General features: G+C 34.5%; 2 protein-coding genes across 2 annotated transcripts in view; both read left to right on the plus strand.

Moving 5' to 3' along the window:
* Positions 1-16,419, plus strand: part of Smp_171740 (putative multidrug resistance protein 1 (ATP-binding cassette C1)) — a gene marked incomplete at both ends in the record, with an annotated part of 84,581 nt that extends 68,162 nt beyond the window's left edge. The window contains 5 exons of the mRNA XM_018796999.1: positions 7,974-8,094; positions 9,488-9,646; positions 12,508-12,692; positions 14,709-14,903; positions 16,305-16,419. Of these exons, the coding sequence (XP_018652084.1) occupies positions 7,974-8,094; positions 9,488-9,646; positions 12,508-12,692; positions 14,709-14,903; positions 16,305-16,419 (775 nt within the window). The remainder of the gene's footprint in view (positions 1-7,973; positions 8,095-9,487; positions 9,647-12,507; positions 12,693-14,708; positions 14,904-16,304) is intronic.
* A 646-nt stretch (positions 16,420-17,065) lies between these two features.
* Smp_202530 (uncharacterized protein) lies at positions 17,066-17,248 on the plus strand (the record flags this gene model as incomplete). The annotated part of the gene is made up of 1 exon (XM_018797000.1): positions 17,066-17,248. One exon carries the CDS (start codon positions 17,066-17,068, stop codon positions 17,246-17,248), a length of 183 nt encoding a protein of 60 aa, XP_018652085.1.

Consider the following 17,248-nt stretch of genomic DNA (forward strand, 5'->3'; position numbering starts at 1 on the left):
CTCTTGAATTGATACACTTGTGACAGATCGTTCCTAAGATAGTGTGTAATTCACTTTTGAATTTCTTGAATGGAAATAAATCTAATTGTACTCTGAGATTTAGCCTACTAATAGATAAGAAGTTATTCAGAGTCATTTAATATTCGTAGTCCGTATGGTACATAGTAGCACATTCTTTCATTCACTTCTTAGTTTATTTCATATATCAGATATCCATTTAATTTTGATTTATTTGACTGACCTATGGAACTTATATCCTGTATTCGTTTATATGAATATGAGTATAGGACTTCCCTATTACTGATAATCATAGATTGTTATTGGTCAGTTAATATTTTCATGTGTACCTCCGGATTGGACTGCTTCGATATAGCCTTGTGATTGAAAGTTTGAAGAGATTTAAGTTTCAATTTTAACATTAGTACTAGGATGTATGTATATCGAAGTTACTAGTCTTAATTAAACATATATCCTGGGCTCCTTATTCAAGATGTAATAATCGCTTAGGTAATATATAATCCTGTCCAATTTTATGATAAATATATTTTTAAGCATTCGCGCGTAAGACTGAAGGTCCTCAGTTCGAGTCCCATGTGTGGAATCGTCAATGAGCACTGTTAAGGAGTCTCATACTTAGACGAAACGATCGTCCAGTATTTCCAAGTTTTCAATGATGGTCTTTATTTGATTTTATTATTTTATTTAAACACATATTGGTACAAGGAAGCACTAGATAAATATACGCCGCACAAATCTCATTTGATTTGTGTTAGGGCTGTGATACTGCCCAGGTACCCAGACTGAATCAGGTGGTTTTCTTAGGGGGCCATACCTCGAGCCTTTGACCTGAAGGTCTAGTCCACAAGGCAGTGGAGCATCGTGAGGAGATGCAGTCTCATGGTAGCCGGTGACCAACGATTGATTCATACGCCATTTGTTCCTTCAGGATACTGGAGCCCATGTACACCATTGGTTTGGAATCAGGGTTTTACAACCCCCTTGTGTGGATTTTCCGTGTCCACCAACCCGGTTAAAGCACCGGACATTCTCTTTTCATCCTCTTAATTTCGTAAACAACAGTAATGTCACGAGAATTCAGTGAGTAGGACCATGTGAGAGCATTCGGCCGTACCAGGGCATTTGGGGGCCAATGATGATCTAACATTGATCCATTAATGATAACAATTTAAACTCAATAATTTCCCGAGAAAAATTTTGTTTATCAGTAGTTAAATTTTTATTTTATTAACTTTTATCTCTGTTGAACTTTCAATGTTTCTTTTATTCCTTTTTGTCGTGTTGTTGTTGTTTAACTGGAAATTTATATATAGTTTTGTTATCGTTATTCTATTTCTTCTCTCTTCCAATTTTGTTCCGGAGTTATTGGACAGATTGATAAAAAAGTAAATAAACTGTAGTAAAGGGAATAATATCTACAATTGTGACATTTAGTCAATAGAAACAAAGATTCTATTGATCATCCTTTTATTGTATTGATGTAGAAGTGCATCGTATGTAAATTACTTGACTTTCAATGAATAAGTTGTAAGATCGAACCTAACTTTGTTACAATTTTTGACAATTGGATACCTTTCATAGCTCACACACAAACAGTGTAGTTAAGAGTTAAGTACACAAAACGAGTCTCGCTAAAACAACAAATATTCATGCAATGCAAAGCTATCAATTGGAAAAATGACATTCAGATATGAATATATATTGCATGAGTATATTACATCTGTTGGAATCACCGGGTAAGTAATAGTGAGCTTAGACGCAGGGTATTAGAGAATGATGGTAAATCAGTCGATGAGGTTGCATATCTTCATCGACTGAGATAGTTGGGTCACGTGTTACGTATGCCTGAACATCGATTACCACGATGCGCTATGCTGACTAGCATTGAGGTTGGTTGGAAGAGAGTTAGGGGCGGCCAAACCAAAACGTGATACCATTCGTTGATATCACTAACTTCTGGTTTGAACCATGTTGGTAAATGCAGACTACTTGGTTGGGGTCGGCGTGACTATCGTAACCAATGGTCAGAGACTCTGTTTGACATGGCTCAGAATCGATCACAATGTCGCAGATATACACATTCTTTATCTTCCCTTAAACCATGAGATTAAAATTGCTTCATATCTGTCTTTCTTCCTATACTATATCCTTATATACAATCTTTCTTTTATATATTACCACCACTAAATTAACTACTTCTATGAATCCAGTGTTGATCTTGTTGTGGTAATGAGGTATGGCAATTTAGACCGATGCATATGTGTGCGTGATCCTACGTTGTAGCTGAGTGACTGACTGATTTATTGAATCAAATACCACCATATTTACAGTTGAATATCAATCTCTGTACTGTTTTGATCTTATGTCTTTTTTGAGATTTGTATAAATCATTGAAGTTAATTATCGTTAGAGCTTTAATTTAGTATTGAAGGTACTTCACTCTTAGATGTCGAGTTTCTTATGTTCAAAATCTATCATTGCCGATTTAAGTTTTATTATTCACATAATCCTGATTACATCAAACTGGGAATCTGAGTTAAGGACTACTGTATATTTTTTTTAGACATAGATTTGTTAAAGTATGTTTCTTAAAAAAAGAATCTATCCCCCCTGAACAATTAATAGATGCTATCGATTTTTGATCGGATAGTAACTTCAGTCTAGTCATGTTGTAACCTAACAATCATCCAGTTTTCATTGATGAGTTATTATGTCATTCTGATCATGGTTGATTACATAGCTATTTGAAAGACTTTGAAGAATACAACTGAAAGATAATCAATAGTAAGAGTTGACATAATTCAACAGCGGTTGAGATTCCCTACTACCCATCGATAAGAAATTTTAAAGTGTGATTAAAAAATTTAGAAATTGGTGATTGGTGAACTTGTTTTTTGAAAATGTATGCTTAAGTGATAATGAACAAACATTATGTCACCAGTAATAATTTGTTAAATGGCTATAAAATGTTCATCTTTGTAATCTGATTAGCTTAAATCCAAGTAGTATCAAGTGGTTTTGAGATGGTAGAAAAGATTTGTAGCTCAGAGAACGAACCTTCTTCAGTGTTAAGTGGTTTGATTGGATGTAAGAGTTCGTATTTTTACATTTGAATTTTATTTAGAGTGAATAATTCTGTCTGACAGTTCCATCCAAGTTTTGATGAGAAATTTTTATTTATTTATTTAAACACATAAATATTGGTACAAGGGGGCACCAGACATATATGCGCCACACAAAATGCTGTTATTTCATTTAATTGTGCGAAGGCTATGATACTGCCCGAGTGCCCAAACTGAAGCAGGTAGTCTTCTTAAGGGGTCAAAACCCGAGCCTTTGACCTAAACGTCTGATCCAAAAGGCAGTGAAGAATCGTAAGGAGATGCAGTCCCATTGTAGCCGGTGACCAACGTTTGATTCATATGTCATTTGTTCCCTCAGGATGCTGTAGCCCATGTGCACCATTTGTTTTAAATCGGGGTTTTCTAACTCCTCTAGGTGGACTCACCGTGTCCACCAACCTGGTTAAAGTGCCGTATATTCACTTTCCGTCCTCTCAATTTCGTAAACAACAGTAATGCTGTGAGAAGGCAGTTAGTAGGACTTCTCTGTGAGAGGCTATATATTTGCGTGGCCATGTGAGAGCATTGCGATAGGGAAGGTGACCCCTACCTCCTCTCGGACATACCAGGGTATTTGGGTGTATGAGATATTTTAACTTCTAAAAAACAATAGACTTCAATTCTATTTAATTGCCCTGCTCTATTTTTCTGTATATGTATGTAAATTGGGATAAACTTATTTCGATCACGTAGATATGGAATTGAAATCGTTAGTTATCGTGACAAGAGAAATAATATATAAATCATCAAATGAAAACTGGGGGAGTAACAGTAAACTGTTATCTTAATCAACATTATATGCATGTAAACATGTAAATAAATAATCATGATATTATAATGAATAGGGTATGTATTAATCACGCTAACCATTAAGGATCGGTAAATGAAGTCAACTTTTACTCTTTCTTAAATGAATAATAAACTTCTCAGAAAGAAGCAAATCATATTTATGATTGGATGATTATGCTAACACTAATTATGAATATGAAATGATTGTTTTAATTCACTTTGAAAAGGGGTATTGGTAATAAACACAAGATTGTAGTAACTGGGTTATTTTCGGAAATCCATTAAAAGTATTTATTAATAGTTGAAATCATGAGTCAATTAAAACTAGATCACTATGGAAATCTTTGGAAGCACTGGACGGCGGTTTCGTCCTATTGTGGGACTCCTCAGTGGCAGCGCACATCCACGATCCCGCCTTGCGAGCGAGATTTGAACCCAGAACCTACCAGTCTCGAGCCAGATCACTTATTTATTGTTTTAAACTATACATGGTCCATTCTATGTAGTTGAGTAGTATATAATTATAACATAAAGAAATTACTTGTCTGTGTGTGTAGTCATGTAAATTGGTTATTGTGCTTGGGTAATGGGTAGTACATTTTCTCTCATGTAATGTCAACAGCAAATGTTTCGTAGATAAAGCGTCTGACTAAATCATTATCTTGATTTTTTTTGAATGTCATTTGTAAACGAGATCGTATATGTTACATATTTAAAAAGTCTGGAATCATTTTTTCAAATCATCGACTTTCTTTGTTAAACATAATAGACGAGCACTTAACAATTGTATGTACACTTAGTATTGTTTGTTTGAATCTTCCCATCGATTTGTTAGGACTGCAACTGGTCAGTCTGTTATTGACATTTGTGCATACTGTGCGTATTGCCTCAATATAGCCTTAATTCACAAGCATTATAAGAAAAGATGAATAGTGGCTAGCAGTGGAATCCAGGACACATTTTTCGTCCTAGCTACTATCCATCTTTGTTTATAATGCTTGTGAATTAAGGCTATATCGAAGCAATACGCACAGGATGTACATATGCCAATAAGAGACAGACTGATTAATTGCAGTCCTAAAACATCAATGAGAACATTCAAACAAGCAATTTTTTTTGAATGTCATTTGTAAACGAGATCGTATATGTTACATATTTAAAAAGTCTGGAATCATTTTTTCACATTAGGTGATATAGATATTTGACAAAACGTAAAACGGTATTACTAATAATTTCATTCAGTATTGTTTGTTTGAATCTTCCCATCGATTTGTTAGGACTGCAACTGGTCAGTCTGTTATTGACATTTGTGCATACTGTGCGTATTGCCTCAATATAGCCTTAATTCACAAGCATGGTAAGCAGAGATGGATAGTGGCTAGCAGTGGAATCCAGGACGCGCGTTTCGTCCTATTACTAATATTACTAATCTGTGAGTAACAATCACATTTCGATAATGTAATAAGAAGACGAAGATTATCAGAACTATGTGGTGAGATACTAGCGCAATATATTACGAACAATCTGAGCATATACATAATATACTTGTTAAGAACATTTATATATATAAATAAAAGGTCAACTAGACTGGAATTTGGAGTGGGGTAAGAGGAGAAAACAATCTGAAACCTAATCACTCTGGATAATAAGCTAATAATATTACCAGGGTAGGTTTAAGGTAAGAACAAACTGTTTTTGAATACACAAAGGAGGTTTGAATTTTCGTATGGCTAAGGCTTCAATAAACCTTAATACACATGGGAAGATCCAAACAAACAATACTAAGTTGAACTTAATACACATCGTTTTACACTTTTGTACAATACCACAAAAACCGAGTTAAGATCAATCTTATGGCCTGTTTTGATTATATGTTTGGCAATACAGAATGATGGATGTTTATCCTCCATTCTTATCGGGTCATTTGATTCTATTTGTTTCTGCAACCATTTTGGTACGTGTTCACACACCCTAATTTTCAGATTACGATTGACCTTATCTCCCATTTTCAGTCTAGTTAACCTTTTACATATAACTGTTCTCAACAAGTATGTGTGATCAGATTGTTCGAAATGTATTGCTCTAATATCTCATCACATAGTTCTGATAATTTTCGTCTTCTAATTACACGATCGAAATTTATCAAAGGGACCTAATTGCTTTAGACAATCACATCATTTTTATTAATCTCAAATGATTATACAGCTTATTCACTATGACTTGATCATCATTCATCAGTGTTGGTTCAGTTGACCTTTCCCATAGAATTCATGTTGTTATACCAGTGAAATGATCATAGTACATAATATCCAGTAAACACTTAAAGGTTAAAAAAAAACTTGATGTACGCAAGAAAGGAGTTATCAAACGAAACATTTAAACGACTTCATTGAGAGAGGGATTTAAAAAAAAGTGTTTGATGTAATTTCTTAACGAATTGAAACAAAAGGATTACATCAAATTGTGCGTAGCCGTAGAAATAGCCTTTACTAGGTCTTTTAACATTTCAGATTTTCTTGAACAGTAGTGTAACTATGAATCCGTAATAGCGCCTCACATGAAACAGTGGACTCCATGAAACTGTATGAGTGGATCGGTAGCACAAAGCAAATGAAACATTTCATTGCATGGACAAAGAATCTAAGTGCCTCTACCCGCAGTTACACTTGGCGGCTGAGCAAGATTTCATATGTCACACAGTCTGTTGCCTTGGGCATCTTCGTCAGTGACGTTGTTTCGGTCACTAAATTCTTCTGAGTCTATAGAAACAATTTCGTCCTTATCATTACTTAACGTGGCATCCAAATCGACATTTGTTCGATAGTTGATACTTATCGTCTCTTGGATCAACAGCATTTTAACATCCATGGAAGTGTAGAATCCTATAACTCAGTTGCTGCAGATAAGGTCAACGGCATTAGAGGCATCCTACCACAAACCACTTGATGCGCGGAGTTATAGAAAACACTACATTGTTCTTCAGACATACGCTGTACTAAGTAATACAATGCTTTTTTGATGCTTTGCTGTCCTACTTGGACAGGGAAGTAATTAACATTAGAGGCGCTGGTGAGGTAGCTGTCCAACTGTAACCATCTGTCACTAATTAATTCTGTGTTCACTTCAGCAATAAGTGTGTGTACAGTAATCCAATACATGACATGGCAATCCCTTCTCAATATAAAAACTACACAAATGTTTGATGGGACAGTAACCTTCAATAAACTTACAAGAGATGAAGGCTGGACATTGAGTGTTCACTGAAGTCCTTCAAGAACAAGATAATAACACTAATCAAATTACCTCCTTCGTCTAATCGGCTATGAGAATCCGCTAGATGTTCTACATCTATTTCTTCAACATACAAATTTAATATACTGCTTTTAATCTCTATGGAAATGAGAATCTCACACCGCTTAGTGTCTGTACGCTTCATTTCCATAAGTTCTTATAGTGCTCTTTAACACTTCAAGTGATTTGAACACTACGAGATACAATCTATTCATGAACATGTTATCTGTTTCTATGACAACTTGAGAAATGATAGAGCTTATACTTTCTACGTTATTATCGTTCATTTTAAGAAATAAATAACCAATTATAACGAATATAAAACTAGTCACTTAATTGGATGGAACGGAATGATATTCCAATAGTAAGCACAGTATATTTCTTCTTCGGAAGGTAGTTTAAGGAGTATTTTAAATTATTTTCATAGTTGAAATCATGAGTCTATTGAAGCTAGACCACCATGGGAAACCTGGAAGCATAATAGGACAAAACGGCTGCCTAGTGCTTCCAGGTTTTTCATGATGGTCTAGCTTCAATTAACTCATGATTTCAACTATGAAAATACTGAAATCTCCACAAAAACCCCTTCTGTTTTAAATTATGTTGATCACATTCTTGGTCTTCCACCCTGATGCGATTTTGTCCACTGATTCTCATGTATCCTTTGATGAGTTATATATATATATATATATATATGAATGTATCTTTTGTTTTGTTTTTTTAAAATTAGGCACCATGGGAATTAGATTGTAGTTTTTTACCAAATAATTGGCCTGAAGGTAAAATCGAATTTATCAATTATGGTACAAAATATCGACCTGAATTAAATTTAGCTTTAAAATCAATTAATTTCAAGGTAGAAAAGGGTGAAAAAGTAAGTTTTGTTTTGTATTACACATTTATTATGATTGTATATTGTTACGTCCCACTTTAGTGCCAAGGATAACTTGTCTCATGTAGATTAAGAGCTTGATGCAATAGGCTGACTGGTTTACTTTGAGGCTAGTATGCATGAATTCAAAGTGGGGGTAAAGAGACGAAAACTATTCTATCACCTGATTGGCTGACAGGCATGCGCGTGAGAGAGTAGACAAGATAACTGGAACACTATTCACTTTATTCCAAATTCCGATCTGGTACCCGAATTCCGAATTCACATAAGTGTGAAAAGATACATGAGTAAATAGATGACTAACCTGACCACAACTTACAATAATTAGGAAAATATAATTATGTCCAAAACTGATGGATTAGGGTAGAAAATAGAATACAAAAGGTTACGTCTAAATTACAATAGCTTTGGAATAGAAAATGCTATAACAGTGAATCGTACATCAAACGAAAGCTTATGATCTGTAGAATAGACTAGGGACAAAAGTGAATATTACATAGTTTGTTAAGGCTTCTTGTTTCGCTGTTCATATCATATATTCTTTTAACTGACAAATGTACCTACAAGGGCTAGAAATTATGATATAATTATAATGTTAAATCGTCTTTCTAGGACTATAAATCAATGACTGTTAGTCATGAATATTGGTAGTGTCACATTCTTTTGAGCTGGATGCTCTTATTGTCATTGTGGATAACGTTATAGGCACCTACTTCACATAAATCAGTCAACAAGTTAGGGTTTAGATCCTTGTTTATCATCATCGATTTAAACAGTTGAATACCATCACTGATAAACATACAAACGTATTCCTCAAACTTGATTATACAAACATGTACATGTAACAGAGTTCTCTGACCGGTGAATAAGTGAATGTTTATTTACAGATAAAATTGTTAGTATAAGACTGACTTGACACGCATGACATTGATAACCACCCAGTGATCAATCAATTGTGATTACATCTCAGTCCTACAGGAGGTCGGTCACTGTCCGAATAGATCAGTGGTAACGTCTCTGACTGTGAAGCTGAGTGACATGGGATCGAATCCGTCAGGGAGCACCAGTTACCTCAAGATTACAGGTACATCTTGCTGACGAGTTCCAAGTAGCACGAAACCCGGGTCCAGAGTTTCCTGTTGACCATCTCTAACCACCATCTTATCTCAACATAGTGCACGCAGTATCGAGCCACCTAGACTAGTGGTCACATTGCAACTTGATCGATAGCATTCGATCAGCACTAAGACGGACTTGATACGCATGACATCGATCACTACCCAGTGATCAATCGTGATCAAATTGCTAGTTTTTGTAACATAAATTTTGATCAAATTATCATCAATTTAAACTTTCAACTTTTTTAAATATTTAGTTGGGTATCGTTGGTCGTACTGGTTCGGGTAAATCTTCTTTAGTACTTGGATTATTTCGTATGCTTGAAGCAGCTGAAGGTAAAATACTTATTGATGGTTTTGATATATCAAAAATTGGTCTACATGATTTAAGAAATCGTTTAACGCTAATACCTCAAGTAAGCATTGCTTATCATCAGTTAGTGTTCATACAAGATGTTTTTAATCACGTCTAACTATTTCTGTCTATCATTGTCTGTTATAATTTCTCTTTATTACGATCCAGCTATTCCTGTTGCTTAGTATTCTTAAACACCATTTCACTCGACAAGTCCCCAAACAGAACACGGTTGAACAGAAACTAAATGATATGCCAAATAACAAGGGTAGATGGAAGTAAGAAGCAAAATATGAAAAACGCCAACATATTTATAGTTTTTACATGAAAAGATTCTAGAGTCTTCTTCAAGCATTTACTAGCACTGATTAAACAAGAAATAACCAATCAGTGTACACCAACGCAATCCTACACGGAATATGCTTTAATCTAATCTATGCTACGTTAACACTGTCTAACTTTCTAAAACTTTCTCTTGTTTCAATATGTTACGTTACTGAGATGCATCTATGTTTTAAAAAAAAAAGATAAGATAGTTAACTGACTCGTTTATACCTCCAACTTTGATATGTTTAACTTCATGTATAAAATATGTTCTTTTCTATTCCTCTTTTCATGGAGTAGAATAAATTCTCTTAATTTCTTGGTTCAATATAAGAGATAATATAGATCAGCAAGGATTTCTGTGGAGATTTTAGTAATTTTATATAATTGATATCATGAGTCAATTGAAGTTAAACCACTATGAAAAACCTGGAAGCACTGAACGGCCGTTTCGTTCGTTCAATTATGGGACTCCTCAGCACGACAAATCGGCCGTCTATTGCTTCTACGTTTTTCCATGATGGTCTAGCTTCAATTGACTCATGATTTCAACTATATAAAAATATTGAAATCTCCACAAAATACCCCTTTCTGATCTATTATTTAATCAACAAATTTACTCAATATTTTTCTCTATTTCAATAGTTGTCTAACATGTGTTTATTATATTTACAAAAATCCCTTCTTTTCTCTTTCTTTCTTTCTCCCTCTCTTCCTCTCACTCGATTTTATGATTAGTTTTCAAGTTAATAGAAAGAAACAAACAAACAAACAAACGAATAAATAAACAAACAAACAATTTGTTACTATTTACCCCCCCCCCACACACAAAAAAAAGTCAAAACAACATAATTGTTGTTTTTATAAAACATTTTTTTTAAAAAAAATCTCATCATTAAAATATTCCAGATGTTTTCTTATTTTTTTTGGTCGATAAATAATCAAATTATAAAAGTGAATTCTTTCTCTTGTTAGTGGTGTTAATGTTGTTGTCGTCGATCTACTTATATAGATTTTAATCAGATGGGGTTTGTGTAGAGATTTCAGTATTTTCATAGTTGAAAGCATAAGTCAATTGAAGCTAGATCACCATGGAAAACCTGGAAGCACTTTACCGCCGTTTAGTTCTATTGTGGGACTCCTCAGTGGCAGTGCGCCTCAAGAGATATTTCCTGGAGTTCTAGTGAGAAGCATTGACCAGTGGAGTTCAAACTACGTCTGTTGTGAGATATTGACTCACTGAAAACAATTGGTGAACGGTTGCTCAACTTCGTGGATTGGTTGAAGTTAGATATTAACACCATTGGATGCCGGCTCAGTGGTCTATCAGTTAGGTACTCTGACGCCAGACTGGTAGGTCCTGGGTTCGGATCTCGCGAGGCGAGATCATGAATGCGCGCTGCTGAGGAGTCCCACAATAGGACGAAACGGACTTAAAGCAGTGCTTCGAGGTTTTCGATGGTGGTCTAGCTTCAATTGACTCATGCTTTCAATTATATGGATTTCTTGTAAAAAAAGAAAAGTGATAGCTAATTTTATTTAATAGTTGAATTTATGAGTCAATTAAAGTTGAACCACCACGGAAAACCTGGAAGGACTGAACGACTGTTTTGTCCTTGTATGAGACTACTAAACAGTTTATATCCACGATCCCGCCTCTCGGGATTCGCACCCGGGACTTACCGGTTTCGAGCGTGAACGCCTAACGTCTAGACCACTGAACTGGTTAATGTCTAACTTCAATTAAATGTGTGAAATAATCTTTTTATTAGTTAATCTTTTCATGATCATTTAAAGTGTTTGAATGTAATGATGGTCAATCTTGAAGAAAAACAAAGTGTCCCTTCCGGTTTTTTTGCTTTCATTTTCACTTTGTACTTCTCATCATCTTCTCTAATGACTCTGTCTGATTTCACATGATTTCAATTAATAAAAATTTGTGAAAAAGAGAGTATTTATGTAATAGGTTAAATGTACACTTATAGATAGGATGTACATCATTGACTGAAGTTTTATGGATAACCATTGTAAAATAAAGAGGACTAAACACCTATTTCGTCCTAGTTTGCGATTTATCAACATAACGCACTCAACCTCTTCAAAGTTTGGTGAAAGCCAAAACTTTCAACTCATTTTTAAACCACTGACCTGGAATTCAATTGTCTGGGAATAATACTGTCGTTTTATTGAGACTCAAAGTTCTTGTATCCATTCTTTCTTGTGGTTGTATGTTGTTCATTAAACGAATAGTCTTAGAGTGATTTTTAAACCACTGTCTACGATTAAGTGTTACTGATGTCAAGTAGTTGTTAGTTGGTCGCCGTCATCACACTCCTGTGTCGTCTAAACCGACCCGAATCCAGTTTTCTTTTCAGATGCATCAAGAAGAAGTATTCTTTCAAAGTGTAAGTAACCGGGAAATATCGGCTACTTTCATACCTCTAACATCACTTGGTAGATCTAAAACAGGTCATGTTAATTACTCTGAACCACTGTTTCTTATTTGATGCTAATACTTTTAATGGTGATCACAATGGTCTTGTTTACTTTATTTGACTTTTATTCTTTTTTTGTATTAATTGTTTTTTTTTGTTTTAGGATCCTGTCCTTTTCTCTGGCACGTTACGTTTCAATTTGGATCCATTCAATCATTATACAGATGATGCTATTTGGCACGCACTTGAATTAGCTAATTTAAAATCATTTATAAAAGATGCCAATAATAATAATGATGTCAATTTTGGTTTGGATATGAACATCTCAGAAGGTGGCTCTAATATAAGGTTAGTTAGTGTGTTCAGTTTTTTTTTTGTTGTTGTTAAACGTTCGTTCAATCAATTAAATTCAGACCGTAAAGGCGAAATTGAACGGCTGTTTAAAAATGGGGTAAGGAAGTTGTGGAAGGTGTTCAATTTTATAGTTTACATCATGAAGTTTCTTTAGTTTAGCAACAACGGATACTGTCATATATGAGCTTAGTCCTCGATGGAGTACTATATGGGAACTGTTGAGAAATCTCATACTTAATAGGTACCTAGTGCTTCCTAGTTTTCACTGTTTGTCTAACCGAAGTTAGTTCATGATATAAACTAAAATTTTAGCTATCTTCACAATCATGTTCCACTAACGCTAGTCATATTCTCATTACTGACGTATTTAGAGAGGTAATTTCTGGAGTTCCAGTGGGAATCAGTCACTGATGGTATCGGTAGATGATTGCGCAGTATCGTGAATCGGTAGAAATTAGACATAAAACTTTGGTTTCCGACTTAATAGTCTAACGACTGGAGACTATGTACGAGAGCTGAAGACCCTTGATTCAAATCTCAAAAGGTTTGTGGAGTAATGCTGCCGAAGAGTCCCGTGCTGAGACGAAATGGGTATCCAATACTTCCTGCTTTTCAGTGGTTGTTTAACTAAGGTTGGTCTAATTTTGCTAAATTAGGCAAATTAGTTATACAGATGATAGAATTGTAATGAAATCTATATCAAATTTGAAAATAAACTACCACTTTGTTCAGTCAGTCAGTCACAGCGTCGAACTTCGTACATACGTACGTATATCAATTTGAGTTGCCATACAACATTAGCACAGAGATGTAGTTGTCGATTCAAATCCCATAGTGGTAGAAGTAGTAAGAGTATAAGCAGTAATCGGAAAGATTAAGGTTTGAAGATGTTATTGAAGGAGTATAATCCAATGAAATAAATTTGAAAAGAAGAAAAAGATAGGGACCATAATCTCTTTTGTCTTAAAATGGGAGTGTTATACTCTGTATAGAAACTTACTGGTAAGACTTCAGATTATTCCTTTCTGTGATATGACACTTACTTGACTTCAAGTTCATTGCTGCACATTTCTGTTTACGAAATGATATCTATAAACAATTAAATTGTGTTGATAACTAAATTTCCAAAGAGATTGTAGACCTTCTTGACGTTTGTATACGTTTTAGGTTGAAAAAACTTCTTGATATTATAAGTAGGAGTCAGGACAAGTTATGAACCTTTTACGTATAGAGTTTGTTCTACGATCGATTGAGGAACACAAGTTGATCAAAGGACAATAATCTTAAAGCTTCTGCAAAGAATTTTCTTTTGAAGGCACTTGAATTCCGTCTATATAAGATGTTGACAGTTGTACTTATGTGCATCCAGGGTTCATAACATAACATTGTAAACTGTCTAACTGTGATCACTGGGTTTATGAAAATCAATGACCGAAAAACTCACTAGACTGATTGAATGGATCTGTTTTATCTGAAGCGTTTCGAATTCACTAGTTAGCGAACGGAACAAAGACTTGTGACCAGAGACCGATAAGCTAGCTATTCTGACGCGACCCAGACCCAGCTAATTAGAGTAAGAAGTCCAAGTTGGGAGCGGGGAAAATATATTCCGCAGCAGCCAGAAACACAGCATTCATAAGGGGGGGAAATCAAACGTATATATACAGCAATAAATTGTCCTTGGACAGTATTACAAAATAACACACTTAAAGAAACAATGAACCAATAGCGTTTAAGATATTTTACAAGAGAGAAATTCGACCCGAAGGAGAAAAGAGCGCTTTTGGCGCGAAAACACCTAAATTCAAATTTTCAAAATTACAAAATTCAGCCATTTACCGAGTAAGTTCTTGGGATTTGACATCCCTAACAGGATCGTTCTGATTATACCCCCTAACTCTGTAATTCTTATTATCTGCTTTCTTTTCATAAGATATCAACAATAATTTTTTATGTAGATCTATGCAAATTAACACTCAATATGGTTTTACAAAAAAATTTATTTTTTAGTCTTGGTCAACGACAATTAGTTTGTCTTGCAAGAGCTTTACTTCGGCATACTTCAATTCTTGTATTAGATGAAGCTACAGCTGCTATAGATATGCAAACGGATAATTTAATTCAAGAAACTATTCGTCGAGAATTTTCTTCTTCTACTGTAATTACTATTGCTCATCGAATTAATACAGTTCTAGATTATGATCGGTATGTGTTGATAATATTGTGTATGCTTGTTTGTATCTGATAATGTTACAAAATGACTGGTGTTAAAGAATGTACCATTAGATTTCAATCAATTGGTGTAATATTAATGCACTCGTCGTCTTAAGTTCGCATGGTTGAATAGTTCCATGCTGAGACGAAACAACCGTCTAATCCTCTTTGATTTTAAAGCTAAATCCAATCCTCAATGTAAACTATTATTACAACTCATCCACCAAATACAGTTTTTATATGCTCGGTCTTCATTTATACTATTTTGTTAGGGCCCCGAATGCTCTGGTACGGTCAAGAATTGAGAGAGTCAGCTCTCCCTCTCGAAATGCTCTCTCACATGGCCACGCGTATACAGCCACTGTCAAGGAAGTCGTACTTGCTGCCTCCTCGCAGCGTTACTGTTTTTTACGAAAATGAGAGAAATAATAGCGAATGTAGTGTGCTTTTACTGGGATGCGGATTTAGAGGATCCACCTTGGGGAGTTAGGAGACCCTCATTCCAAACCAATGGTGCACATGGGCTCGAATATCCTGAAGGAACAAATGGCTTATCAAGCTATTGTTGGTCACCGGCTACCATGGGATTGCATCTCATGACGTTGCTCTACTGCCTTGTGGATCAGACCATTAGGCCAAAGGTTGTTGTTGTAGCTCCCTGAGAAAACTACCTGTTTCGGTTTGGGTACTCAGGCAGTATCATAGCCCACACACAAATCAAGTGACTTGTGTGGTGCATATGTATTCGGTATCCCTTTGTACCAATATTTATTTGTTCAAATAAATAAATAATTTTGTGAGGGCCTGATACTCCCTGGCTGTCCAAACTGAACTAGATGGAGAATGGTTGGAATCTGTGACCTGCTACTTAACAGATGTGTATCTTTTGCCAATAAGCCACCGTTCCACTTTAAACTGCTATATGAATTTCAGGTATGAAATGTGTTTTCAGAAAGCCTAGATTCTAAACAAACCAATTAAACAATATTATGATTAGATAGTCAAAAAGCAAACAATCAGTGGTCACAAATCGATCATCATGCTATTCGGTACCCATCAGCAAGATAGACCTGTAATCCTGAGGGAACTAATGCTTCCTGACGGATTTGATCTTGTTTCACTTAGCTTTACAGTGGGAGACGCTACATTTGAGCTACCTGGGCCGCGACTAACCTCCTGTAAGACTTAGGCATCAACCGTAGATTTTCTAAAAGAAACAAGTCGAATTCCTTCACAATCATTAAACAGAATGTAAATATAAACTATTCTAGTTGGTGTGACTCCTCAGAAAGAAAACCACACACCTGACGTATCTAATGTCATTGAATTTATCATTTTATGTTTAATGGGTAATAAACTTGTTCTATCTTCTACTTTATTTCTTCATTTCAGTATTCTTGTTCTTGAAGATGGTCAAATGAAAGAATTAGATAGTCCAAAAAAATTATTACAAAATAAAAATTCAACATTTTATTCATTAGCTAAAGATGCTCATATTGTTGATTGAAAAAAATTTAATGCCCCCTTTACTATAAAACATTAAGATCGATAGGGGGGGAAAATTATTTATATATTCTTTCCTTCCTTATTTCGTTCCTTCCTTCCTTTTGATACTCTTCCGTTATGACTATTGTACATTCCTATTCATATTGTAAAGACATTTCGTTTTTTTTTGTTTTTTTTCTTGACAACAAACAAACATAAACATTTAGGGAATAAACAAACATTTTTCAAATGGATGATTGTTTCTTTTTCTATTTTCTTTTTTCTCCCTTTTTTTCTTTACAAAAAGAAAAAAACTAGGCGCCTTATTGTTTATTTTTAAAGTTGGATTAAATAAGGATGGATTGATTTATTGATTTGTTTGTTTGTTTGTTTCATCATACTGCCTTCCTTCAATTCCGAAGGAATCAATAAAATCATAAGTAAAAAAAGTTTAAAATATTTTATAGGAAAAAAATCCAAAGAGAAAATTTTTCCCGTTTTTTTTCCAAAAAAAACAAAATTTTTTTTTAATTTTTAACCCCCCCCCCTTTTTAAAAAAAATATTACAAATTTATTGATTTTATTGTGTATACTATTCTGTGTTTTTTTTACTGAAAATTATTACATAGAAAAATAGATACACAATTGTAAACAAAAACAATAAATCAATGTTGATCATTGTTATTATTCGTCCGTTTTTTTTTGTTTTTTTTCTCTCGCTTTCTATAAGCTTTAATCCCCCCTTTTTTGTACATTTATTTGTCTTATGTGTGTGTGTGTGTGTTTGTGTGCTTTTCTTAAGAATGTATATTCAATGTAATTGTATTTACATTTTTTCGTTACAAGAATAA

Source organism: Schistosoma mansoni, chromosome 4 (genome assembly GCF_000237925.1).
Source record: "Schistosoma mansoni strain Puerto Rico chromosome 4, complete genome".
NCBI classification, from domain to species: Eukaryota; Metazoa; Platyhelminthes; class Trematoda; order Strigeidida; family Schistosomatidae; genus Schistosoma; species Schistosoma mansoni.